Source organism: Hyperolius riggenbachi, chromosome 3 (assembly GCF_040937935.1).
Source record: "Hyperolius riggenbachi isolate aHypRig1 chromosome 3, aHypRig1.pri, whole genome shotgun sequence".
Lineage (NCBI taxonomy): Eukaryota > Metazoa > Chordata > Amphibia > Anura > Hyperoliidae > Hyperolius > Hyperolius riggenbachi.
This window is the reverse complement of record NC_090648.1, coordinates 180,622,489-180,649,533: the sequence shown is the minus strand read 5'-3', so window position 1 is coordinate 180,649,533 and position 27,045 is coordinate 180,622,489. Positions and strand designations below refer to the sequence as shown.

The following is a 27,045-nucleotide window of genomic DNA, read 5'->3' as shown; positions in this document are numbered from 1 at the left end:
TAGTGTATACTAGCTGTGGGGTTAGAATATAAAATTTTGATCCATGAAGTGAATGAGCCTCCCAGTCCCCATTTATCCAACACTGCGTACAGATACTCCCATGAGACCCGGTCAAAAGCCTTATAGATATCGAGAGAGAGGCACAGGCCTGGTATCTTCCTTAAGTGCATAAGCTCAAATATTTGGATTGCCAGTAAGGTGGCGTCCGAAGCCTGGCGACCTGGGACAAAGCCCACCTGGTCTTTATGTATGATATCTGCCAGAAATCTGTTGACTCGAGAGGCCAATATTTTGCTTAGTAATTTAAGATCTATGTTCAGTAAAGATATAGGCCTAAAATGTTGAGGATCCAAAGGCTCTTGGTCGGACTTAGGGAGCATCACTATATCAGCCTGCAAAGAGCTGGGGTGTGGGGCATGGCCCTGCTTATAGGCATTGAAAAGTGGGACAAGAAGGGGGCTCAGCGCATTTGCAAATTTCTTGTAGAAAAGTCCTGAGAATCCGTCAGGTCCGGGAGTTTTTGAAACCTTGAGAGATTTAATAGCCTCTAAAACCTCCCCCGACGTAACTTCCCCATTCGTCAATTCTATAAGGTCCGGAGGGATCTGTGGGAGATAAATGGAGTCTAAAAAGGATGCAAGATCCGCCACCGGGTGAGGATCTGGAGGGGCGTAGAGCTTGCTCAAAAAATTATGGAAGCCTTGAGTGATCTTTTGGGGGTCTAGGGTTACCTGACCAGAGGGTAGGCGAACTGATAAAGTAGGGGGTCTATAGACCCTATGTTTTAATTTGTTGGCCAGTAAAGTGTTTGATTTATTGGCCCATCGGTAGTATTTATTTTTTTGCCAGCGCAGTTGTTTTTCAGCCACATCTGATAATTTAAGATCAAGCTGAGTGCGGAGGAGGTCTCTTTCTCTTTTGAGAGAGACAGTAGGGTTATCTTTCCAAGCAGCCTCAGCTTTATCTAACTTATCAGTGAGGTCCGCTATGTCTTTTTGTTTCTGCTTTTTCATATGTGAGGCTAGGCCAATAATGCGTCCCCTGACTGTTGCTTTCAGGGCCTCCCAAAGAATGATGGGCGAACTGACTGACTCCCCATTCTCCTCTACATAATCCTCTAAAAAAGTGCGAATTTTGCCCAGAGAGTCCGGGTCTGAGAGTAGGGAGTCGTTCATGCGCCACCTAAAGTTTGATTTCCTGGGAGTTAGAGAGGTTAGCTGGATGAGTAGTGGGCTATGATCCGACCATGTGACTGCTAGTATTTTAGCTCTATTTACATTGGGCAAGGTATGCTGGTGGAGAAAGAAATGGTCTATCCGGCAAAAGCTATTATGGGGATTGGAGTAAAATGTGTAGTCGCGCGTATTAGGATTGAGCTCTCTCCAGGCATCAAGGAGGTTCTGGGAGCGAAACAGTGAGCTAATGGTTGTGGGGTTTGGGGTGCCGGGAGCCTTGGAGGTATTGAGTTGATTAGTGGTCCGGGACCTGTCTAAAGCCTCGTCTAGAACAGAGTTGGTGTCTCCACATAAGATTAGAGTGCCCTCTTTGTGACGATTAATTACTTGAATTAGGTGAGAGAGAAAACGTTCCTGAAAGCTGTTTGGTGCGTAATAAGACACTATATAGTTAGGCTTTCGTCGCCCAATAACCCCACTAAAAGAACATATCTCCCGGTTGGGTTGGTTATAGATGTCTTACATTTAAAGGGAAGTCCCCTGCGAAATGCAATTGTCACCCCCCTCACTTTTTCTCTAGCCTGGGAGTTAAATGTCAAGGGAAAATGATAGCTAAGGAAGGAGGGGTGAGAAGAGACCGAAAATCTTGTCTCCTGCAAGCAGACAATGTCTGCTTTGCACGATTTATAATAGTTAAACGCTTTAGTTCTTTTTTGTGGGACGTTGAACCCTTGTACGTTATGGGAAATGATAGTGAGGCCTCCAGTGGTACTAGTTACAGCCATGGTATGGGCCTGGTGAAAGCAAAATTTTACCTGCCTCCTGAGAGGGCGGAGTCGGCGGCCCTGGGGAATTGGGGAACGGGGTGGGGAAGGGGAGGAGGGAGGGAAATGAAGGGTGAAGAACATAGAGGGAGAAAGAAAACCATAAAGTGCACCCCCCTGGAAGGAGACCAAACAGGGGGTTGCAAACCATTTTCAAAAGTTGGCTGTCCCTGTGATCGGAGAGCACAGGGGGAGCCAAGGTATCGCCTAGTATTACTAGGAGATAAGCCAAAAAGTCTGGGGCTGGCGGGGGAGTCCGTAACCCCCTCCAACTGCAAAGCTTAGTGTAACTTTTTAAACCAATAGAAAGAGGAACCTGTCACATGATAAACTACTACAATTGAAGCCAACTCATCTATATAACAATAAAACTGTGCATCAATGGAAGGTTAGCATATATGTAGAAAGAAGCTGATGTGCTTTATAGAAGCACAAGGCAATACTTAAGAGATAACAGCAGCTAATTGAGGAGCAGCCCTCCTGCAGAAGGACGCTAACATGGCTAGGAAGTGATTCAATGCAGTGGGTTAAGGTCTGGATAGCCATCCAGGCCTATTACTTAAGCCAGTGCTAGTTTAGCCTGTAGTTCTCAACCCGGGTCGGACATCCTGGAGGGTGAACCCCCAATCTCTCGGCGTCTGGAGGTAGTGCGGCGTGGTTTGACCGTTTCCCATAGGGGTGCCGAGCGAGCTGAAGTGTGGCTGCGCGCGGGAGAGTTGTCAGGCAGGCACAGATGCAAGGCTTAAAACTTTTGCTGAGCCTCCTCAGGTGTGGTCACGATCACTTGCTTGTTCTGATGGGTGAAGATCAATTTAAAGGGGAACCCCCACTTATATTTTATGCTATGAGTTATCAAGATTTGTAGGTAAGGTTTCATGGCTCGTCTGCGCAGAATCGTTGAGGGTGCAAGATCCGTGAAAAGCTGGTATGTGTACCCTTGAAAAGTGAGATCGTTCTTATCTCGACGCAGCCCGCAGCAAGGCCTCTTTGGTATTGTAGAAAGTGGGCTTCACTATCACATCCCGGGGAGGGCCGTTAGGCTTGAGTGGGGTGAGAGCTCTGTGTATTCGATCAAACTCCAGCCTGTCGATCGGTATTGCTGGATCGAGTTCTTGGAAGAGAGCAGTTATGGTAGAGTTAAGGTCAGTCACTGACTCAGGGACCCCTCGGATTCGGAGGTTACAGCGTCGGGCCCTATTCTCAAAGTCCTCCATTTTAAGCTGGGCTGACTGCATATCTGTTTGGACTGACCCGATATCCTTTTCATGGGCATCTAAAACCACGGAAGCATTGTCCATTCTTTGCTCGAGAACATTAGTACGGGCCCCAAGCTCTCTAAGCTCTCTCTTGAGTTGGTGGGTGATATGCGCGGAGGCCTCGTCCAGCCTGCGCTGGAGAATAAGTTCAAACTGTTCTAGCAGTACTTTATCCCGAGACTCAATCACCCCAGTACCTTTGTCAGCAGTGGCCGATCCCCGTTGGGCTGAAGATAAGGAGGCTGCGGTACTCGTATCTGAGGCTGATGCAGGCGACCCTGCACGCTGATGTCCAGGCGCCATCTTGGCTGCGCCGCCCGCAGAGGGGGATGATTGTTGTGATGTATCTTTGGAGGCTTTGCCTCGAGCAGCAGGGAGCTGTTTCTGCTGCCCGTGCTCTACCGGCTGAAAGGAGATAAAGCTACTGTCCTCGGAGATGAGAGCCGGAGAGTCCGCGCGCGGCTGATCGGGCGCCATCTTAGACTTCTTGCCGCGGGGAGGGAGAGGCTGGTGTGTCTTTGTTTTGGGTGTTTTGCCGGAGCGGCGGCCGCCCATCTGTATTCCAGAGGCTCTTGTGGCTTCAATCGAGTGGAAGAGCAGTTTAAAAGTCTGCTGTGACAGGTGCAATTAGGGCAAATGCAGCCGGAGGGTGCAGAGCGAAGCTAACGTGCGTCCATCAGCCTCGGTCGCTGGCCACGCCCCCCGTACCAAGTGGCTTTCAAGCAATGAAATGTTGGTTGTTATGGACAATACAAGAAGGCTGTTACAGCACCAGTCACTAGTAAGGCTTTGTTCACATTATTCACATTGCAGTATAACGTAATTTTTAACTACATAGAAACGCTCTGCAATGAATCCACAATCAGCACATTCACAGTGCTGCGTAGACTCCGTGGTGCATCAATTTCCATTATAGTAGCTCATATTGAACTATGCAGTATTGAGTAACACGCAAGGTTTACCTGTTTTATAAAAGGCTGGCTACAGGGTACCATGTGCTGTGACACATGCGTTGCTGCCAGCCGCCAGTTTTGAAATCCATTGAAACGTGCCGCATGCTCATCACAATGCATTCAGTGTGAACTTAGCCTATCTGTTAACCCTGGTACACACCTCAATTTTGATTGGCCAATTACTGACCAATTTTACCACCTCCATGTAGTATAAGAGCTTACCTACACAATCTGTTCATAGTATTAAAAATCTGGTGCAGGTGAATCAGTGTAACAAAAAAAAAAAAAATCTGGTGCAGGTGGTTTCAGCACACAGTGCTCAGCACCAGCTGCTGAATGTTATGCTGCGCGTAAGAGTAATTCGGGATCTGGCGATTGCACCTCCCTCCCTCCACCTGTGACGACTCGGTGGAGAATAGTATTTAACGCCGGCTGGGAGTTTAGCGGCAGCAGAGACAGCCGTCATTCTGCTCGCCCTGCGCTCAACTCACCGACGGCGTACTTACACATACTCGTTAATCCAGCCTCAATAATGATCAATGAGAGGGAAATAATCTAGGTTTGCATGCAAACCACAGCATGCAGCTTGGAACTGAGCCAAACAAATGTAGTGGTGGCATCAATTTGCTTGGTTGAATTTTAAGTTATAAGCTATTTGCAAGACAAAGTGGAATATCAGCATGTTCTCAATCAGCACTACAGACCATCAGAACTAGAATTGGATTACTAAAGTGTCAAATGGCATCTGCACTAAGGAAACCACTACAAGAGGGGTACAAAAAGTCACTGCATGTAACATATTACTGGTGAGAATATATAAAGGCTCATATCTCAGCCTCTTGCTGCTCTGCAAATGCCTCAACCCACTAAGTGCAGTTCGGTTTTAGGTCAGTAAAATACCACATTTGGTATTTTACACTTTTTTTTCCAAATTCACTAAAGATTTTCTGCATGAGGTAGAAGTTTGGTAACTTACTGAACAAACATGCTTTCATTCACTAAGCATTGCTTAGTAAGGCCCAGTGCACACCGAGCGGTTTTTGGAGCGATCCGCCGGCCGCATCCGCCTATAAAAACGCTTGTCTAATGTATTGCAATGGGATGGTGCACACCGGCGGTTTGCGGTTTTTGCCAAGCCGCAAACGCGCCTCCTGCTGCGCGTTTGCGGTTTTCGGAAGCGTTTCGTCCTCAATGTAAAGTATAGGAAAAACGCAAACCGCTCTGAAAAACGCTACTTCAGAGCGGTTTGCCAGGCATTTTTGTTACAGTAGCTGTTCAGTAACAGCTTTTACTGTAACAATATGTGTAATCTGCTACACAAAAACGCACCCAAAACCGCTAGGTATGTTTAGAAAACCTCTCTAAACATACCTAGAATCGCTCTGAAATCAGCTCCCAAAACCGCTAGCGTATTGCGGATCTGCTAGCGGTTTTGGTGTGCACTGGGCCTTAGTCTCACTTACCAGGTGTGAAGCAGGTCAGCGGTCAGGCAGAAAACTGTGAGCATAAGTCAGGGTTTTCTGTCCAGTGCATCCCCGGCATTCCTATAGATGTGCTGCAGCCACCAGGGGGAGCTCTTCTGTATGAGTCTAATATTCAAATCTAAACGGATGCAGAAAAGCCTCATAAAATGTCTTCTTCCCCTGCTCTGTCAGAGTGAAGTCCCGCCTTTCAGGGCAACAGACCAAATCACCGTGAGAAGCAAGGCTGTGTGGCTCTCCCTACTGGCTTTCTGCTACATCTGTCAATATGTTACCACATAGAAAAAGTGAGTTTTCGGCTGGTCAGAGCTGGAGAAAAACACAGTACACTTTTGCCTGATTTCCTAAATTCATAAATCTATGTGAATTGCAATTTCTTGACATTTCTTGAGGTATTTACCTCACTAGTCGGTAATTCTAAATTTCTGTGCGGTAACAAGTTTAGTGAATTGGAAATGTGATCAGTAAAATCAGCTGTTTTCTGCATTACCGACTGCGGTAATGTTTAGTGAATTGAGGCCAAAGTCATTTTACCTTTTGTGTTAAAGTGTATAGAGTATAGACACATATTTCTAGCTAAGCACCCTGGTAGTGATCATGTGACCCACCACACAATGGCAAAACAGTTCCCAGATTCAAGGAAGAAGGTACACATTTCTGATCTCCCTTTAATATTTTCATGCTGGTGGATTTTTGAAGACTGAGAAACAAACGCAAATGTACAGTGCGCTATAAAATATAGATGGGCCCATAGCAAGAAAAAAAAAAGATTCAGTGTGTCACAGTGTACAGATTTGACCACAGAAGCATACTTCTGAGTTCGGAGGGACAGCTAAGTGACAAGACAATATACTCTGTACAGCGCTGGGGAAGATGTCGGTGCCGTACAAATACTAAATAATAATAATACTTCCCTTCATAATTGGCTTTGATAAGCTTATCTTACAACGACAAGAAACCTATACAAATAAACTTAAACAGCAACTTTACATAAATAGTTCATTTTCTGTACAGATATGGGTATGTTTATTGAATGTATGTTATAAAGACAATGTTTGTATAATAAAGTATATTCCTAACATTTTTATTTTGTAAACAATGACCTTTTACTAATAGATTAGCACTCTCGGATGAACGGTTTTAAGTTCTGGATTACTGTAGCCAATAATTTGCTTCCAACTGAGTTAGCTTCAAATACTCAACCCAGTTCAGGAGATATATTTGCATTATGTGAATTCCTTGGAACTGATAGGGTATTTGAAGGGGGCACAGGTTGGGGGATGGGTGACTCCTTTAGCATATCAAACCTTTACAATTATTTCTACCATGCACATACTGCAATAGGGTAATCAAAGCATTTAATTTTTCATTACTGACTTCGTTAAAGGGCAAGCAAAAATCATCTCTTGTAATGTATTACAAAGATTGCTCTAAATGAGCAGTGCCGAGTGTTGCAGCTGTATTACAACACATGCCGCTCCTGTTGTTTATTTTTATAACCCGTGTCGGGGTCACAGCGTACAAATTGGTCCCACTGGGGCACTAATTGGCATCCTGCAGGAATTGGTGTTGTTACTCAGTTACCCTCTTAAGAACGGACAAACATATACTTATATGAATCTCTTTTAATGCAAAATAAACTAGCTGCAGCGCCAACACCCAGGATAGGCCCGACAGATGGTAACCAGAGGCGTCAAAGTCTCACAGTTTTATCCTTTTATTTTTTATGTCCGCATATATGCTTTGAGTCATAGGCACATATTTCTTTTCCCTCTCATCCAGGAAATAAAGGGGGTCACTGATGGTGGCTGGATCAAAGCCTTGTTTCACAAGCTCCACCTTGCGCTGTTTGAAGGTTCCGGTGATCTCCAATTGATCCTAGTGAAACAAACAGTCAAGCAACAATGATTAGAATCTGGTTGGGGTAACAATCTGGAGAGATGCAATAATAATAAGCCATAGAAATAGTACCAGTGAATCTTACAATTAAGACTCAGGACGGTTTTACACTTATGTTTTGCGTTGCAGTGGGGATGCGCTGCTCCTGACGCATCCTACCGCAACTCAAAAAATGACAAGCATATGACCCTAGGGCAGAGTGCGCCGACAGGGCCATATGCAGAGCACCGCCCCCCACTCAGTGACGTACTCCTTGCTTGGCAGGAAGTATGTCACTGGGATTCCCTGGGATTCTGGTCGGTCCACAAATGCGTGCCATGACTCAACGTGTTCCCAATGAAATTCTTACATCACTTATTGACTTCAATTACTTCTGCCGCTGCTGCGTCACCACGGAAGTCATACGATGATGTGCTGCAGACTTTACGTCAGCTCGGCAGCAATTCAGAATTTTCCGGCGCAACGTGACGCTACACGGTACGTAGGCTAGGCCGTATTGACTTGCATTGCCATTGCGTCACCCTGTGGTAAAACAGGGTAACACAAGGCACACTTGCAATGCAAGTGTAAAAGGGGCCTCAAATTCGAGGCCAGTTTTTCCCAAACGTACTCAAGTGCCAACAGTACACGGATAGGATATATATTCACACGGGTAGCTAATTCATATTGCTGAGACGTTAATTACCCCAACTGCCCATATTAATAACTCTACATGTCCAACCACGTGTTCTGTTTGTGGGATTTCTGGTCAGGTTTGGGAAACATTGCCATTGGGAAAATAATAAGCCATACCTGAATTCTAATAAAGCGAGGTCTTGCATAGTTTGGAAGAAAGTCTCGAACATGCGCATATAGCTTTCTACCATCAAAAGTCTCATACTCCCTTAGCTTGATCGTGGCCATTCCTATTCGACCTTCATGATCTGTTCAAGAAAGCAGAACATCGTTCAGACTGCAATTGCACTACAGAAAAATGAGGCAGAACAATACTTGTGACTTACTGTAAGCCTGGTACACACATCCAATCTTTATTTGCCTATTTAAAACTTCCATGTAGTATGAGAGCTTACTTACACAATTTAATCAAAGTATCTAAAACGTGTTGACAATCTTACTACATGGAATTGGTAAATTTGACCAATCAAAATTGTAAGTGTGCATGCATCTATACCAGAAGGTCTAGATTGCTTGTTACGCAGCTCCAAATCAGTATAAGCAGCATACAGTTTCAGAGTTGTGTTCTGAAGCTCTACAGCATTAATACGTACCTAGAGAATTTGACACACAGGGCTGATTATTTACAGACCCCCCCCCCCCCTCCCCCAAAAACAACCAATTCTTTTGATGGGAGGGTTGACGGGATGGGGCATGAAGCGCGTCACACTGCTTATTTTGGGAGCTTTTGGGGGAAAAGGGGTCTTCAGGATGTGGATGGAGCTAACTGTTATGAAACTCTGTACTCGGAGTGCTGCAGAAGATGTCAGTGTTATATAAATACACAATAATAATATGGTAGGACATTAGACTTACTACGGTACAATTAGATTGTGAGCTCCTCTGAGGACAGTCAGAAAAGGGGGACATACAAAAGAGGGGGATGCATAGGAGGAGGGGGGATAAAAAGGGAAGTGGCACAAGATGGAGAGCTTGGTGGGAGAGGAGAAATGGCAGGAAGACCAGGCCCATTTCTAGGCGCCCTGAGGGAGGGGGGCGCTGTAATGGAGGGGGGAGTCAGCCATGGGGAGGGCAGCGCGACCTCTCCCTCCCTTCCTCTCCACGGGCCGCCCTCCGTGCTCCCCCCTTTCCGACTGCAGAGTTAGCGCAGGGAAGCGCTGTAAATAGTAACTCACCTCTCAGGTTCCAATCGCTGCTCACTAGCCGCTGGTCTCCTCCTCGGCATAGACTCTGATACACACGCTGCTTCCGGATGGCGACCTGGAGAGAGGAAGGAAGGGAGAGGTCGGGCTGCCCTCTCCGCGGCTGACTCCTGCCTCCATTATGGGGGCAGCTACCTATCTACCCTATACTGGGGGGCAGCTACCTAATCTAACCTATACTGGGGGGCAGCTATCTATCTAACCTATACTGGGGGGGCAGCTACCAATCAAACCTATACTGGGGGGAAGCTACCAATCTAACCTATACTGGGGGGCAACTACCTATCTAACCTATACTGGGGGGCAGCTACCTATCTAACCTATACTGAGGGACAGCTACCTATTTAACCTATACTGGGGGGAGGGCAGCTACCTATCTAACCTATACTGGGGGCACCTACCTAATCTAACCTATACTGGGGGGCAGCTACCTATCTAACCTATACTGGGAGGCAGCTACCAATCTAACCTATACTGGGGGGCAGCTACCTATCTAACCTATACTGGAGGCACCTACCTATCTAACCTATACAGGGGGGCAGCTACCTATCTAATCTGTACTGGGGGAACCTACCTATCTAACCTATACTGGGGGCACCGACTTATCTAACCTGTATTGGGGGCACCTACCTACCTAGCTAGCCTATACTGGTGGCAACTATACTGACTACATATATTGAGGGCACCTACCTAATTAACCTATTCTGGGGGCACCTACCTATCTGACCTATGCTGGGGGCAACTATTCTGTATACCTATATTAAGGCACCCACCTAGCTAACCTGTACTGGGGGCACCTACCTATCTAACCTATACTGGGGGCATCTGCCTTTCTAACCTATACTGAAGGCAACTATATCGGCTACCTATACTGGAGGCACCTACCTGGCTAAGCTATAGGGGGGGGGCAACTATGCTGGGGCACTTATGCCTGGCTACCTATACTGGGGGACCTATAGCTGGCTACCTATACTGGGGTACCTATGCCTGGCTACCTATACTGGGGGGACCTATAGCTGGCTACCTATACTGAGTACAACTAGACCTGGCTAACCTATACTGCAGGCACCTATACCTGGCTCCGCGGGGCAGGGGGCGCAATTTTTACACCCTCGCCCTGGGTGCATTTTAGCTTAGAAACTGCCCTGAGGAAGATCTCTCCCCAGGACTGCAGACATCACCAGAGCTGTTTGGCACAGGCATGCTGTTAAAAGAAGCCACTGAAATCTGAAAAGAGGAAAGGGTCATGGGGTAATACAACAGAGTGGGAGGGGGAGCTGGGAAAAGAGATAAGATTACCTGCAATCAAGCTAATCTAAAATGCCTGGAGCTTGCTTCTCTGTAGAAGTTGGCCGTCAGCACCTGTATCATTGGTGTGTGCAACAGCAGACTGCCCTGCACTATTGATTAATTACTCTGATCAAGGTAAATAATCAATAGTCTAGGGCACACTAGTATTACAGCAGCCAGTGCACATGGCTACTAATGACAGGTAACCTCTGAAGCACTAAACACATTCTGCCACCTCTCCCTGCTAATGTCCCAGCTGCAGCACAGCAATCGTTGTCTCTTCTCACCCTGCCGCTCTGCATGTTCACTCACTGCAGGCTGTATGTAGAGAGTGAGGAAACACATTGCCAGCGACAGAAGTGGGGAGGGGTGCTACATCTAGTGCAGGAAGCAGTCCAGTCCCATGCACTGCCTGCTGCTATTTTCCCAAATGTTGCCCAAACTATGAAAAAGGTCCCAGGTGGAAGAACACAGTGATTGAGCAACACAGCAGCATCCCTAGCCATGGCTACACCCAGGGCTGTGCGCACCTGCAGCCTTGTGGTAGGTACGCCACTGATGAAGATAAAACAGTGCGTAGTATGCAGCATTTCCACATTTCTCAACTGTACTTGTGTAGGAGTTGTGGGAGGCGAGTTTCTGCAGCAGGATTCATAAAAACAATTTTACAGCATATAAGAGGATTTGCTGTCTGTTGAGCGGTCTGATGTGGACACTTTAGTCCTGGTTTAATGACAGGAATGAGAGGTACAGTTACCCGGGCACAGCACATCCTGCTAAGGAGTATATCTACATGAGAAGGAAAGCAAAGAATATTAAATTCCAGTCAGCAATGTTAGCTACAACAGTGCATAATGCAGTAGTGTAGGATTGCTGTGACTGTATATTGTTCACCAGCATGGGAAATATATCCCTACATAATAATATGATTAACATAAGCTCTATAGTAAAGTAAAATGATATAAGCTGCGAGATGAACTCTGTACACTGTAACATGAAGATCTAGGCTGGCAAGGCAGGAAGCAGGCAGCAGGTGAACTGGATGGGTGCCCAGATCTTGCTGTATATCTCTGCTATTTTAAAGTAGGTAACAGATAAAATGTCTGGGGTGCTCACACCTTGCACTGCCATATTTAAAGCCTTTACACACATCCAATTTTGGTTGGCCAATCACTGGTCAATTTTAAAAAGGTGGAGAGGCGCTTAGGTGGTATGGGAGTACAGATGGGGATAGTGTGGTTCTTTTCACCCGCTGCTGTTCACTGGCCAGGGGTTCCCAACCACCTCTGGTTGTGTTATAAATGGAGTCTAAATAGGTATGAACAGCGCTGAGAGTAGTAGTTGGATAATATAAGCTTTAATAGATTGTTATGGTCTGTATATATTCAGGATAGATTTCAAAGCACAAGGTCAAATGTTAAAAATACAGAATTTAAAATCTGTAAAAAGTCTCACAGCATATAGCTAGAGTGCATATATTGCATACACGTACCCTGTGTGTGTTTAGGATTAATATTCAATCAAAAAAATCCCTATTCAAAGGTACAAAAAATATATAAAATCGCATAGCATGTAATTCAAATCCATATATTGCATACAGTTGTGTTATAAATGGAGTCTATATAGGTATAAACAACTCTGAGAGTAGTAGTTGGATAATAGAAGCTTTAATAGATTGTTATGGCTTGTGTATATTCAGGATAGATTTCAAGGCACAAGGTCAAATGCTAAAAATACAGAATTTAAAATCTATAAAAAGTTGCACCGCATATAGCTAGAGTGCGTATAATGCATACACATACCCTGCGTATGTTTAGGATCAATATTCAATCAAAAAAAGATCACTATTCAAAAGTTCAAAATATTTAAAATCGCATAGTACGTAATTCAAATGCATATATTGCATACAGCTAACTGGGTTGTTATAAAAGTTGTAAAAGTTCACACCGCATTGGGAGTATTCACCATAAATTCTGTGACAAAGAATGCAATATTCAGTCTACATTCAACAATCAACCCCTATTCACTCTTGAGCCACCCGATGCTGTTTATGCACAAAAATGCGCTAAGAAAAAAAAAAAAAAAAAATTGGTCAGATAATTCTAGGACCAAAATGTCCGAAAGCAGCGGGGGGGGGGGGGGGGGGGGATGATAAATGATGGATATTCTAGCAGTAGAGACTGAGTTTAGAGTACTTCTCGTGGTTGCGCTTCAATTGCGCTTGCGGAATTCCGCCGGATGTAGATAATGGTGGATCAAAAACTTGATGAACGGATCTTTTCCCCGATCAGCGGGGGTACTCACACTCCTGCAGCTATCCAGGTGTACAGCGGTTGGTGTCGTCCTGTGCGGGGCTCCGAATGTCCTTGTCCGCAATCCAGGTGCGTATCTTCCGCTGGTTGCAGAGCTCCAGTTCCAGTGTAAGTGCTCCCTGACAGCGTGAGAGCTGTGCAGTGTGACAAGAGTCCTTCCGGATCTGCCTAGACGCCGGTGGTATGCTTCCGGGTATGGATGGTGACGTCACCCTTCTAACACCAGGATTTCCCTCCATCGGGGGCGCCACCTACATCTGGCACTCTCCCTACCCCAGGGCCCTCCATTCTATATACACGCCTCCTCTTCTGTGGTGCCACCCACACCTGGTACCCCACCCCCCGATCAATCCATTCCCATACCACTCCCCAATCTCTCTCCCCCCCTTTCCCCCACTGCTCCACACTTTATTCCCCCGCTCCCACCCACCTCCCCTCCTTCCTACCCTCCTCACTAACACTTGGAGCTGGTAGGGACACATGCATAAATCAGCATGTGTAATATATAAACCGAAGATGGGACAAAGTACAAGCGGGGGGGGGGGAATTGAACTTACAACATGTGTGATAACCTGGCCTCATGCCCCTATGCATGGTGTCAAAACCACGTTTTGAGTGGTGTTTAAGTTACCTCCATAAACAAAGAACTATGTAACTAATACAAAGGGATTGAGGAAGAGAAAGGACTACTGTCTCTTTAAGACTGGAGTGCATTATGGGAAAGACATGTGACCAGACATGTGACCAGAAAAGACAATATATCCAGGATTTGCTGAGACACTGGTATACTTCCATTAAGCTTTGATAAAGGCGGCCGGGACCGCAGAAACGCGTCAGCTGGAGGGATATAGCGTGTGAGCAGGGCCATCAGGTACTGCAGACCAGAAGACACTTGCGAACACGCTAGAAGGGTGACGTCACCATCCATACCCGGAAGCATACCACCGGCGTCTAGGCAGATCCGGAAGGACTCTTGTCACACTGCACAGCTCTCACGCTGTCAGGGAGCACTTACACTGGAACTGGAGCGCTGCAACCAGCGGAAGATACGCACCTGGATTGCGGACAAGGACATTCGGAGCCCCGCACAGGATGACACCAACCGCTGCAGGAGCGTGAGTGCCCTCGCTGATCGGGGAAAAGATCCGTTCATCAAGTTTGTGATCCACCATTATCTACATCCGGCGGAATTCCGCAAGCGCAATTGAAGCGCAACCACGAGAAGTACTCTAAACTCAGTCTCTACTGCTAGAATATCCATCATTTATCATTCCTCAGCCCCCCCCCCCCCCCCCCCACCTCCCGCTGCTTTCGGACATTTTGGTCCTAGAGTTATCTGACCAGTTTTTTTTTTGTTTGTTTGTTTTTTTCCCTTAGCGCATTTTTGTGCATAAACAGCATCGGGTGGCTCAGGAGTGAATGGGGGTTGATTGTTGAATGTAGACTGAATATTGCATTCTTTGTCACAGAATTTATGGTGAATACTCCCAATGCGGTGTGAACTTTTACAACTTTTATAACAACCCAGTTAGCTGTATGCAATATATGCATTTGAATTACGTACTATGCGATTTTAAATATTTTGAACTTTTGAATAGTGATCTTTTTTTGATTGAATATTAATCCTAAACATACGCAGGGTATGTGTATGCATTATACGCACTCTAGCTATATGCGGTGCAACTTTTTATAGATTTTAAATTCTGTATTTTTAGCATTTGACCTTGTGCCTTGAAATCTATCCTGAATATACACAAGCCATAACAATCTATTAAAGCTTCTATTATCCAACTACTACTCTCAGAGTTGTTTATACCTATATAGACTCCATTTATAACACAACTGTATGCAATATATGGATTTGAATTACATGCTATGCGATTTTATATATTTTTTGTACCTTTGAATAGGGATTTTTTTTTTATTGAATATTAATCCTAAACACATACAGGGTATGTGTATGCAATATATGCACTCTAGCTATATGCTGTGAGACTTTTTACAGATTTTAAATTCTGTATTTTTAACATTTGACCTTGTGCTTTGAAATCTATCCTGAATATATACAGACCATAACAATCTATTAAAGCTTATATTATCCAACTACTGGTCAATTTTACCACTTCTATGTAGTATGAGAGCTTACCTGCAAAACCTGTTTATAATATTAAAAAACTGTTGGCCCTCATACTACATAAAAGTGGTATAGTTGTTTGGTCATTGGCCAATCAAAATTAGTTGTGTATACCAGCCTTTAAATCTGTTTATCTGGCCATACACTGGTACATATATGCTAGACATTAGGCACAAGTGATATTTCCCTGACTAAAAATTGGCTGAGAAATATCAGCCCATGATTTGAATCCACCATTAGAATCATGGACATTCAATGCGTACTATAATGAGAAGGGACAATAAACTAATAAGATTGGCCCTACATGGGATTGTGACAATCAAGGAAGTTAGATATGGTATTTTATCCTGTCAGGGAATTTAACATTACTGTCAATCTGAGAGGTAGCGGCGCTGCTGATTGGCTAAGCCCCTTTGCTCAGGTTGCAGGGTAGAAAAAAGTAGCTCATGTGGGGATTGGTCGGCAGGTGGGCTAAAGGTAATCTGACACGTGTTGCTGGGGTCTAAACATTGTTGCAGCAGCCAATTAGAGGAAAGTACAGTGTATAAAAAGAGGGTTCCGTCAGCCACAGAGTGCCTTTTGTCCAGAGCGGTCTGGGCGAGCTCCCCACCGACCCGCCCTTTGTTTTAAGCGGAATTTCATCGTGGTCAAGCAGCTTTATTGGTTCTACAAGTCACGCAAGCAAGTGTGGACCTACTTCATGCAGGGGTCCTTTCTGAAAGTTGGATGTTTCTAAGTGGTCTGAACCGTATTGGTGGATCACAATAAACTGCTTTTTTATATGTTTTGTTTGGTGAATAAAGTTTTATATTTAATAAAGTTATTTGGACCTCTTGAGTTTTTAAAATAACCAATAAAGAAGGCCATGGCCATTTTAATGCCAACTTGGAGGGTTTTGTGTGTTTTATTTATAGCTTAAGTTATATGTCTTTATTCATTGTATTGTCTACATTCCCATTTATATTCAATCAGATATCAAGTAGAACTACCCTAGTTATTAATCAGTTTTCATTGGAGTCAATATTTCCAGAGACAAAACACACATATCGTGATGCAAAACGCTTGTGGGAAATCATCTGTAGTCCTGCAAATATAAGTGTTATCCATTCCTCAAAGATTCCCCCGATCTCTCAGCCACCAGCATAAACAAGGTCTCCTCGTGTCTCTCAGCAATTTCCTCCTGGATGTCAGCTAGGTTCCTAAAGCTTAACCCAGACAAAACCGAGCTCCTGATCTTTCCACCCCATGCTGCTGCAACCATCCCAGGTTTCCACCTCACAATCGACAACACAACCATTCTCCCTACCTCCCAGGCCCGCTGCCTGGGTGTCACCTTGGACTCTGACCTCTCCTTCATCCCACACATCCAAAACATCACAAGAGCCTGCAATTTCCACCTCCGTAATATCTCCAAGATCCGCCCATTCTTAACCCCGGACACGACCAAACTGCTCATCCATGCCCTCATCATCTCCCGCCTTGATTACTGTAACTCACTCCTTTCTGGCCTCCCCCTGAAACGCACTGCCCCCCTTCAATCAGTGATGAACGCGGCTGCAAGACTCATCCATTCTTCGCACCGCTCTGCATCCACATCTCCCCTTTGTGAATCCCTGCACTGGCTCCCTATCCGTCTCAGGATAAGTTTCAAGATTCTATGCCTGGCGTATAAATCTGTGCACAAAACATGCCCTACCTACATCTCGGAGCTTGTTCACAAGTATACACCAGGTCGCCCTCTCCGTTCCTCCAACGACCTTCGCCTCACCACCCCGCGCATTTCACACTCCCATGCCCGCCTGCAGGATTTCTCAAGAGCTGCCCCCACCCTCTGGAATGCCCTTCCACCACCCATCAGACTTGCTCCCTCTTTCAACACATTCAAGCAAGCCCTCAAAACCCACCTCTTTATGATGGCCTACCCACCTCCTACCACACAGTAACTCTCTAAGGAATATTTAACAGCCCCCCCTAGTGTTTCCACCCCTCCCTTTAGATTGTAAGCCTCTGGCAGGGTCCTCCACTCCCTAGTGTAATCTACAGGATCATGTGCTCCTGTCCTATGACAGCCTGTACTTGTATTACTGAACCTACCTAACCAGCCCATATTGCATGATCATGTATTTTGTACAATTTGTATGTATAACTTTGTTCTATGTGTATAACCCTATGTATGTCATCCTTGTATCATTGTATATATTTATTGTCTAGCGCTGCGTAATATGTTGGCGCTTTATAAATACAATAAATAATAATAATAATAATAATAATAAAAGATATGAACTGATGGTCCCCATTTATGCTGCCTTTAGTTATTAAGCTTGAAAATTAATTTACACAGATACAATTTCAGCAATTATAAATATAGGGAGCTGAGGTACAACAATTATCATATTTATTAATCAATTAGCACATATCAAAAACACATAATTCATATCCACATGATTAAAACCAATTAAAACTCATAAACTATAGAACCAACGTACGCAGGATAATTAATTAAGGGTAATGTAGATTCAGGTGCACCTATTTATACCGGTATATGCATATATATCTCTTCAGGCCCCTTTAAATCCTGTTCGGTTAGACTATAGGACGTCATCCATTAGCTATCTTCAAGTGTGTCAGCGTTCTCGTCTACGTGTTGTGACGTCATCCCGCCACCACGCTGGCTGCAGCGATCCACCCTGTGCCTCCGCCCCTCCTCCTTGGCTCAGCCTGACTCCCGGACACCTCGTAACGCGGCTATTCCTGCCGTCCAGCCGCAAGGAGAACGCTGACACACTTGAAGATAGCGCTGCAATAATGGCCAAGTCCCTGCTAACATGACAGGACACGTGAGTACCAGGCTTGTCTGGCCGACCCGACCTAATGCAAGGTGGCTTTGAAAAAACCATCTAATGCAACCCTATGCTGCTGTCAGAAAACATTCCTGCTAAATGTCATTTTTATGATTGTTGTTCTGGTTGTAGTCTAAGGCGAGCAAGGTTTTGTAGCAGCTTGCTACATGTAATGGGGGTGTATCTCATAGATGGATAAGAGGCTTGTTCAAAAATTAATATACAGGGTGAATTGAAAATACTGCTCTCCCTAATGGATGACGTCCTATAGTCTAACCGAACAGGATTTAAAGGGGCCTGAAGAGATATATATGCATATACCGGTATAAATAGGTGCACCTGAATCTACATTACCCTTAATTAATTATCCTGCGTAGGTTGGTTCTATAGTTTATGAGTTTTAATTGGTTTTAATCATGTGGATATGAATTATGTGTTTTTGATATGTGCTAATTGATTAATAAATATGACAATTGTTGTACCTCAGCTCCCTATATTTATAATTGCTGAATCTGTACCAAGTTAATAGGTGAGACAGAGAGTCTAACTACTTTTTAGGTTGATATCCCGCAGTAATGAATGGTTTTGTTGACACAGATACAATTACCTGCGTTTTTTTCCAGCCCTATGTGGTCCATGGGCTCCCTAACGTTCCTAACTGGCCGGTACATTGTCCTGTGGTAGCCTCCACTATTTTCTTCAGGAAGGCCACTCATGCACCTGGCCACGGGTGCACCATGTCGCGGTCCCACGGCCGGCAGTGTTCTGTGCCTACGCAGTAGTACCAGACTGACGAAAATACCGAAGGCTACCACAGGACAAGGGTTCGGCTGGGGAGGACAGCAAGCAAACTCATGGACAACATAAGGGTTGGAGGAAGCCCCAGGTAAGTATAAATGCAACAGTATGAATTGTCTCAAGTTAACGGTACCAACTGTCCTGTGATATAGGCCTTATTTAGGCCTTTTTTAAATTATACATTTTATAAAGTAATGAAAGATAAATATTTATCTGCACTGCCTCATAATCAGATGAAAAGGTGAATATTGTCTTGATCAGCTGACCAAAGTAGAGATAAGCACTGCAATAGATGACAATGAAGATCTAATAGCATGAAACAAGATGAAGCATTTTTCATACTTGGAACAGGTACTCCGTATACATTGACTTCTTCAATAAATGTCACGAGACCCAAAATATCAGCAACTTCAGTGGTAGCAACATTTTCTCCTTTCCACCTGAAAATACAGCATCAGTCCATTAGCTCTTTGTCCTCACATTATTCATGTTTCCAGTTTCACTAAAAACTCGCTCACAATATAGGCGGTCATCTGAAATAGCCCTCAGTCAGGTCATCACTCCATAGATGGAGCACTGGCTGGCTGTATGAACACTACATAAATATGTACTGTATATACTAGTCAAAGGATTGATTAAAATAACTTGCACATGGCAATCTTATCATTGCTTTGTGAATCAGGGACATCATATCCTAATTTCTTTCAAGAGTAAATGCTTATTAACTGGATAAAATAGATAATCAATTTACTCACCTGTCATTTTTTAAGTTCCCAATTGGTACTATACACATAATGGTTCTATACACTTTACACATACTGAAATGGTGCTACACACATAATGCTTCTGCATTCCCGATGCCTTGGGAATGGGGCTAAGATAATTAATGCAAGTATGTTACCTTGTTAATTAGTGTTAGTCTAGTAATTGCAGGTACACTCAAGGGTTTCTGATAAAACATTCTGCTATACAGGTAGTCCCCGGTTAACGAACGAGATAGGGACTGTAGGTTCGTTCTTAACCTGAATCTGTTCTTAAGTTGAAACATTGTGCCATCTCTGTCCCCTGCATCTCCTCTGTGCCCCCCTGAGCCTCCAGTGCCCCCCTCTGTGTCACCTCTGCCCTTTGTACCTGTTTATACAAGTTTAAAAGCCATTTTTTCTTTGATTTTTTTCTTTTATCGATTTTCTCAAAAACTACAAGTCCAATTTGAAAAAATGTTTTGGGCTTGTTCCCATGGAAACATAGAATCCATGCCATTCGTATCGGCGGGTCGTTCGTAAGTCGGGCGTTCATAAGTCAGGGACTACCTGTATACAGTAAATGTTTATAGCATGTGAGTTCTGAATCCATCATACAGATGCAACATCATTAGTTATGTAAATCACCTGAATGTATCTCCAACTCTGTCATGAAAATAAATAAATTTCTGCTGGTCGACCATTAAAATATCTCCGGTGTTAAAATACATGTCTCCTTTCCGGAAGACGTCCTGGAGTATCTTCCTCTCGGTGTGAGTCTTGTCTCCAGCATAGCCTCCAAATGGAGACAGGCTTGTAATCTTGCTGACAAGAAGCCCAGGTTGGTCTAGGAAGACATTCAGGAGAGACATTAGGCTTCTTGTGTAAATCCAATATCATGAAAGCATTTTTAGAAATGAATACCAGGACATCTACAGTATGTGCACTGAAAACATACAGTTCCCTCTTTATTTATTTATTTTTGTCTCAGCTCCAGGCTCACCCAGGGAAGCACTGCTAGCTCTGCATACAAGGGGTGCTTGTTAATAGCATTATAACAAGAGCGCTGTAAGTTACTGGGGATCCTGCTGTTTATGGTGGTCTGTGAAGGAGGTGATGCCTATTACTAGGGGTCTTGTTTGTCACTGTGGGACAGTCTGTATCTGGAGGTTTTATGACGCAGTCTTTTACAGGAGGTTTCCGATAAGGGCTTCTGTCATGGAGAAGGGGAGTTGTAACTGGAGGAGGTGGAGGGATACCATCTGATAACATGGTCTGTAATGTGCACTATCTCTTGCTGGGGCCTATTGTGGGATCTGTTTTTATTTCTGGAACATGCATGTTGCCTAATTATGTTATTTGGGAAAACGCCTTCCTAATTTTGGACACGTTTACATGCTTACATATGGGCAACCTACCACGAGGCTTGTCATCAATCTTAGCAAAGTATAGAGGTGAAATTAAAGGACAGGTCCGTGGAGAAAAACAAAACAAAACAAGATCTACTTACCTGGGGCTTCCTCCAGCCCCTGGCAGCCTATCTATCCCTCGCCGCAGCTCCGGTATCCTGGTGTCCCCTCTGTTGCGAGCGCAGAAAATTTCGACCCGGTTGACATCTGCAACAGAGGGGACAGTGGAGCTGCGGCAAGGGACAAATAGGCTGCCAGGGGCTGGAGGAAGCCCCAGGTAAGTAGATCTTGTTTTTTTTTTCTCCTCGGATGTGACCTTTAGGGGATTGTCTATTTTCGCAACAGTAGTGGAGTTTCACTTTAATATTTATTTCTGCAGAATGCTGTCTCTAAGCTTTGGAAATTACTTTCACTCTGATTTCAGCTGTACTCCTGCTCACCTTCAGCTTAGGAGCTTAACAGAAAAATGAAGATCTCCACTCTGCCTTCTGGTCATTTTGATGACCAGACCCTGTGCTATCTATTCAGACAATCACTGTGCAGGGCTTGTGCTTGGGCGACTGACCAGGGTCCCAGGCTCCTTAGGGGTCCTATGAGTCAGGGATTTTATAGGTCACAAATGTAATGTGCAGTATGAAAATATAAGGGGCCCCATAGTCATTGCAGCCGAAGGCCCAATTTTACCGAAAACCACCCCATGTCACTGTGCTATTTACTCATTCATCCCAAGTGCTATCTGCTGAGCCAGTCCCTGTGCTATCTGCTGAGCCAATCCCTGTGGTATCTGCTGACCCAATCCCTGTGGTATCTGCTGAGCCAATCCCTGTGCTATCTGCTCAGCCAATCTCTGTGGTATCTGCTGAGCCAATCCCTGTGCGATCTGCTCAGCCAATCTCTGTGGTATCTGCTGAGCCAATCCCTGTGCTATCTGCTCAGCCAATCTCTGTGCTATTTGCTTAGCCAGACCCTGTGCTATCTGCATAGCCAATCCCTGTGCTATCTGCTCAGCCAATCTCTGTGCTATTTGCTTAGCCAGACCCTGTGCTATCTGCATAGCCAATCCCTGTGCTATCTGCTCAGCCAATCTCTGTGCTATTTGTTTAGCCAGACCCTGTGCTATCTGCATAGCCAATCCCTGTGCTATCTGCTCAGCCAATCTCTGTGCTATTTGCTTAGCCAGACCCTGTGCTATCTGCATAGCCAATCCCTGTGCTATCTGCTCAGCCAATCTCTGTGCTATTTGCTTAGCCAGACCCTGTGCTATCTGCATAGCCAATCCCTGTGCTATCTGCTCAGCCAATCTCTGTGCTATTTGTTTAGCCAGACCCTGTGCTATCTGCATAGCCAATCCCTGTGCTATCTGCTCAGCCAATCTCTGTGCTATTTGCTTAGACAGACCCTGTGCTATCAGCGTAGCCAATCCCTTTGCTATCTGCGCAGCTAATCCCTGTGCTATCTGCTCAGCCAATCCCCATGGTATCTACTAAAGGGGGCCATACACTAGGCGACCAACCAACCAATCGAGCATCCAATTCGATTGGATGAAAATTGGTGCTGCCAAGTGCCTGCCTGACCGACAAAGCGACCAATTTCGGGACAGAAATTGGCCGCACAGTCGATCGCGCATGTTGGAAAATGTCGGGCCGAGTTGGTTGGTCGGGTGACGTCAGACGTTATGCGCCGCTAGCGTGTATGCGGCAGACCCGGCGAGATGGACAGATGGACCTGGCGAGCTGCTACAGGACAGGTAATGTATAAATGCACTACACAACATACATTTATACATTTTGGGGGCAGCGGCGAGGCGGATGGCGGCAGATCAGCCGATTCCCTGATGATTTTATGCTGAAATCGGATGGGAATCGGCCTGTAGTGTATGGGCAGATTCGATTAGAGACAAATTTATCTCTAATCAGATTCGATTAGAGATAAATTTGTCTCTTGCTTGAATCTGCCCATATTCGTTCTAATGTATGGGCACCTTAAGCCAATCCCTGTGCTATCTGCTCAGCCAATCCCTGTGCTATCTACGCAGCCAATCCCTGTGCTATCTGCGCAGCCAATCCCTGTGCTATCTGTGCAGCCAATCCCTGTGCTATCTGCTAAGCCAATCCCTGTGCTGTCTGTGCAGCCAATTCCTGTGCTATCTACGCAGCCAATCCCTGTGCTATCTGCGCAGCCAATCCCTGTGCTATCTGTGCAGCCAATCCCTGTGTTATCTGCTAAGACAATCCCTGTGCTATCTGTGCAGCCAATCCCTGTGCTATCTGCTAAACCAATCCCTGTGCTATCTGAGCAGCCAATCCCTGTGCTATCTGCACAGCCAATCCCTGTGCTATCTGCGCAGCCAATCCCTGTGCTATCTGTGCAGCAAATCCCTGTGCTATCTGTGCAGCAAATCCCTGTGCTATCTGCTCAGCCAATCCCTGTGCTATCTGTGCAGCCAATCCCTGTGCTATCTGTGCAGTCAATCCCTGTGCTATCTGCGCAGCAAATCCCTGTGCTATTGTTAGGAACCTGTTCAGGACTTGATCTACCTGCTGGTGGCAGTGTGTGCGGGACTTATGTACTTTCTATATCCACCACCAGGGGGCTGTGCACTTCATGTCATCAAACTTGCAATCCTCAGTCTTACCTGCAGATGGCATCAGACTCTGGAGTTTCTTGGGACTTCCACCTCCTGCCAGCAGAGGTCAACCTGCTTGGGACTTTGCAGGCCGATCTGCTGACACGCCCAATGCTCACCTTACTTAAGACCAGCTCTCATTACAGCAGGTGCCAGAACATCACATAGCTTCCCTTGTGCTTGTTGAACTCTGGTCTCCTGTATTCCTGGTCCTTTGTATTTCTGGTTCTATCCTGATTATCTGGTATTTGATTTATGGCTTGCCTCTGACCTTGCTTCTGTGTTGCGATCTTGTACTGCGATCTGATGTGTATATATATATATTGTATATATTGTATAGAACCTGTATATTGTTCCTGTGTGGTTTCCTCAAATAAGTATATACTGTATATTTGTGTATGACTTCTTAGTTAGACTAGTTAGGGTTTTGGTTGCACTATTCATTTGTTTGTATATACACTGTGTGGTTGTGCTTAATAAACACCATTCACTTATTTCTGTGTTCAGTCTCCTTATATCCTGCTGCAAACAGTGATCACATGTGCTTGCTCTGTGGGGTTTGTAACAGCTATCTGCGCAGCCAATCCCTGTGCTATCTGCTCAGCCCATCCCTGTGCTATCTGTGCAGCAAATCCCTGTGCTATCTGCGCAGCAAATCCCTGTGCTATCTGCGCAGCCAATCCCTGTGCTATCTGCGCAGCCAATCCCTGTGCTATCTGCGCAGCCAATCCCTGTGCTATCTGCTCAGCCCATCCCTGTGCTATCTGTGCAGCAAATCCCTGTGCTATCTGCTAAACCAATCCCTGTGCTATCTGCACAGCCAATCCCTGTGCTATCTGCGCAGCCAATCCCTGTGCTATCTGCTCAGCCAATCCCTGTGCTATCTGCGCAGCCAATCCCTGTGCTATCTGCACAGCCATCTTGATGAAGGAAAAAACTGCTGTTATATAAATATGTACAGCATTCCATAGACCTAACTGTAAATTGGAATTTCAAAAATAAAATAAAATCTCAAAAAATCCAAAATCCAGATGCAGTGTTTACAGAAGCACAGAGTAAAGTCTCCCAAACAAAATAAACCATTGCATACCTCTCTTGGCCTTCACACAGCGTCCTTTAGCATCTCGCACAGGTTCATCCTTTTCAATATCATATTTAATAAATTCAAAAGGAAGTGCTTTCTGTTAAAAGAGAAATAACTGCAGTTACAGGTGAAATTGAGACAAATGTATTAAAACGCAATGTAATTCAGTGCCAAATTGAATCAAAGCTGATATTTTAGGTTTGATTAGAGGGGAGGAGTGTACCCATGTCAAGTGTTTATTGCTGCCTGAAAGGTCCACAAGACGCCCCTGCACCATGAACGCACCAGGTTTAGTATATTTCTTTCCCCCTCATTTTTGTCCTCTAAACCTAGGTGCGTCCTATTGTCAGGAGCGTCTTGTGGTTCAAAAAATGCAGTATATATTCTCATCGATGAAAATTTATGGAGAAGTATGTGATCAGTCAGGTGACTGATTTGTAAGTCTCTGAATGGTTAGTCCAAATCATGTGACATTGTCTCACTTTTACTTACTGGAAGTGAAACTTGACAACAGGATTAGGACCAGCTATTCTACAACTTAGAAATAAGTCACCTGGTGAAATTAGTCACATGTTTTTCACGAATCACTCCCTGAATTCTAGAAGTGAAAATATGGTGAAAAACAGGTCATCTCTAGAGATCAGTGCAGCTCCTGTTCATGTCACAAATCATCTAGTTGACTTCCCATGACCTGTCCTCACAGTGACAACATTGCTTACCTTGAGTAGGAAGTTTTCTCTGCCTACTGCGCCAACGGTATTGGTATAATTCACAAACAAGACGTTTCCCTCAGTAGCGGCATAAAACTCATACATCTGAACATCTCCAAACCGCCTCAGGAATTCACTCCAGACATCGGTGCGCAGTCCATTCCCAATGGCCATCCTCACGTTATGACAGCCATCGTCATCTGTCTTTGGAGAAATGTGAAAAATATTTACATGGCGTACAGTAAGCGCACTGAATGAATGGTTCGATAATAAAAGGGTCTTCCTCATTAGAAGAGAAAGGGAAAATGTTCTGGACTGCTTTTAAATCTAGGCTAAAATGTGAAATTCTCAAACTTTGTACTAGTAACTAAATGAAAGGAACAAGTATATGAGACAACTATAAGTACCTTGGGAACATTGCAGAGGTATCGCAGCACTTCTCCGATATATTGTATTACCGTCACATTATACTTCCTGCAATCATCCCAAAACTGGCTGGCTGAAAACTTCTTACGCAAGACTATTGTGGCACCTGAGAGAAACGAGAGTAAATAAACACCACAGAATGAACAGGAACAACATTGCTTAATCCAATCTAAAATCCAACAAATTTAACTGTCAACATCAGTGTTATTCAAAAGAAATATGACACAGAGCAGCCACAGCTCAGCTCATGTGCCAAATGCTTCTTATCAAGTTCTGAAGTAAACCTGTTCTCTTACTTGTGGCATTTACACTGGCTACATGTGGCTGCGGAACAGCTGTGTTTTGCGTTTTTCACCCATGTACTTTGCTGAATAAAAACTGTTGTAATCTACAGGGAACAGACTGTATTATTATTATTATTATTGTTATAGACATACCAAATGTATGTTTTTAGCACTGGTCAGAGTGAGGAAGCAGTTAGAAAATATGGCAACATTTTACTGCTATCTGGGCGCCATTTTAACATATGTACATGTACCAACCACATATCAACTATGTATGTATCTGTATTTACTCTATTCAATGGCATGACTGTACAGTGTCTTGTATTTCTTATGTATATTTGTTCCCCATTATTTGTTTGTACTATGTACAGCGCTACGGAAGATGTTGGCGCTATATAAATAAAAAATAATAATAATAATAATTTGTGGTTATTTCTCCTTACATCCCTTATCACTAACAGAGTCACAGAGAATACATAGAAAGTGAACTTAAAATCTTCCCAATGGAGATTGGAGACCCAGCCTGCAATAAAAACTGTTCTACTTGTGTGAGAAAGTTCAAACATCTGAGTGTTTTTTTCATCACTCTCTATGTACCGGTGTTTCCCATGAAACTGGTAAGCCTGCAGGTATTTGCAGCCATTGGATTTAGTCCCATAGGAATACAACCATTTCCCAAACTGACCATTATTGGCCAGAGCTGTACATGCATGGTATCTGTATGGACTGCCTTTGACAAGGCATAAACAGATCTTAAAGAGGACCTTAAAGTGGACCTGAACTGAGAACTTTCTTTCTGCTCTAAAAGATAAGCAGCAAAGAAACAGCATAATAACCTTTAAAGAAAAATGTTTCTTAGTTACAGATGATACAAATCCTGCAATAAATAGGCAGTGTGTCTACTTCCTGCTTTTATGGACGCAGACA

At 44.5% G+C, this 27,045-nt stretch overlaps 1 protein-coding gene across 1 annotated transcript in view; it reads right to left on the bottom strand.

Moving 5' to 3' along the window:
• Positions 1-7,296: 7,296 nt before the first annotated feature.
• SLC27A2 (solute carrier family 27 member 2) overlaps positions 7,297-27,045 on the bottom strand; it is a 73,702-nt gene continuing 53,953 nt past the window's right edge. Inside the window, exons 4-10 of the mRNA XM_068275377.1 lie at positions 25,816-25,940; positions 25,418-25,612; positions 24,705-24,795; positions 20,228-20,426; positions 19,182-19,279; positions 8,381-8,511; positions 7,297-7,567 (exon numbers count right to left, since the gene is read on the bottom strand). Of these exons, the coding sequence (XP_068131478.1) occupies positions 7,391-7,567; positions 8,381-8,511; positions 19,182-19,279; positions 20,228-20,426; positions 24,705-24,795; positions 25,418-25,612; positions 25,816-25,940 (1,016 nt within the window). The 3' untranslated portion in view covers positions 7,297-7,390. The remainder of the gene's footprint in view (positions 7,568-8,380; positions 8,512-19,181; positions 19,280-20,227; positions 20,427-24,704; positions 24,796-25,417; positions 25,613-25,815; positions 25,941-27,045) is intronic.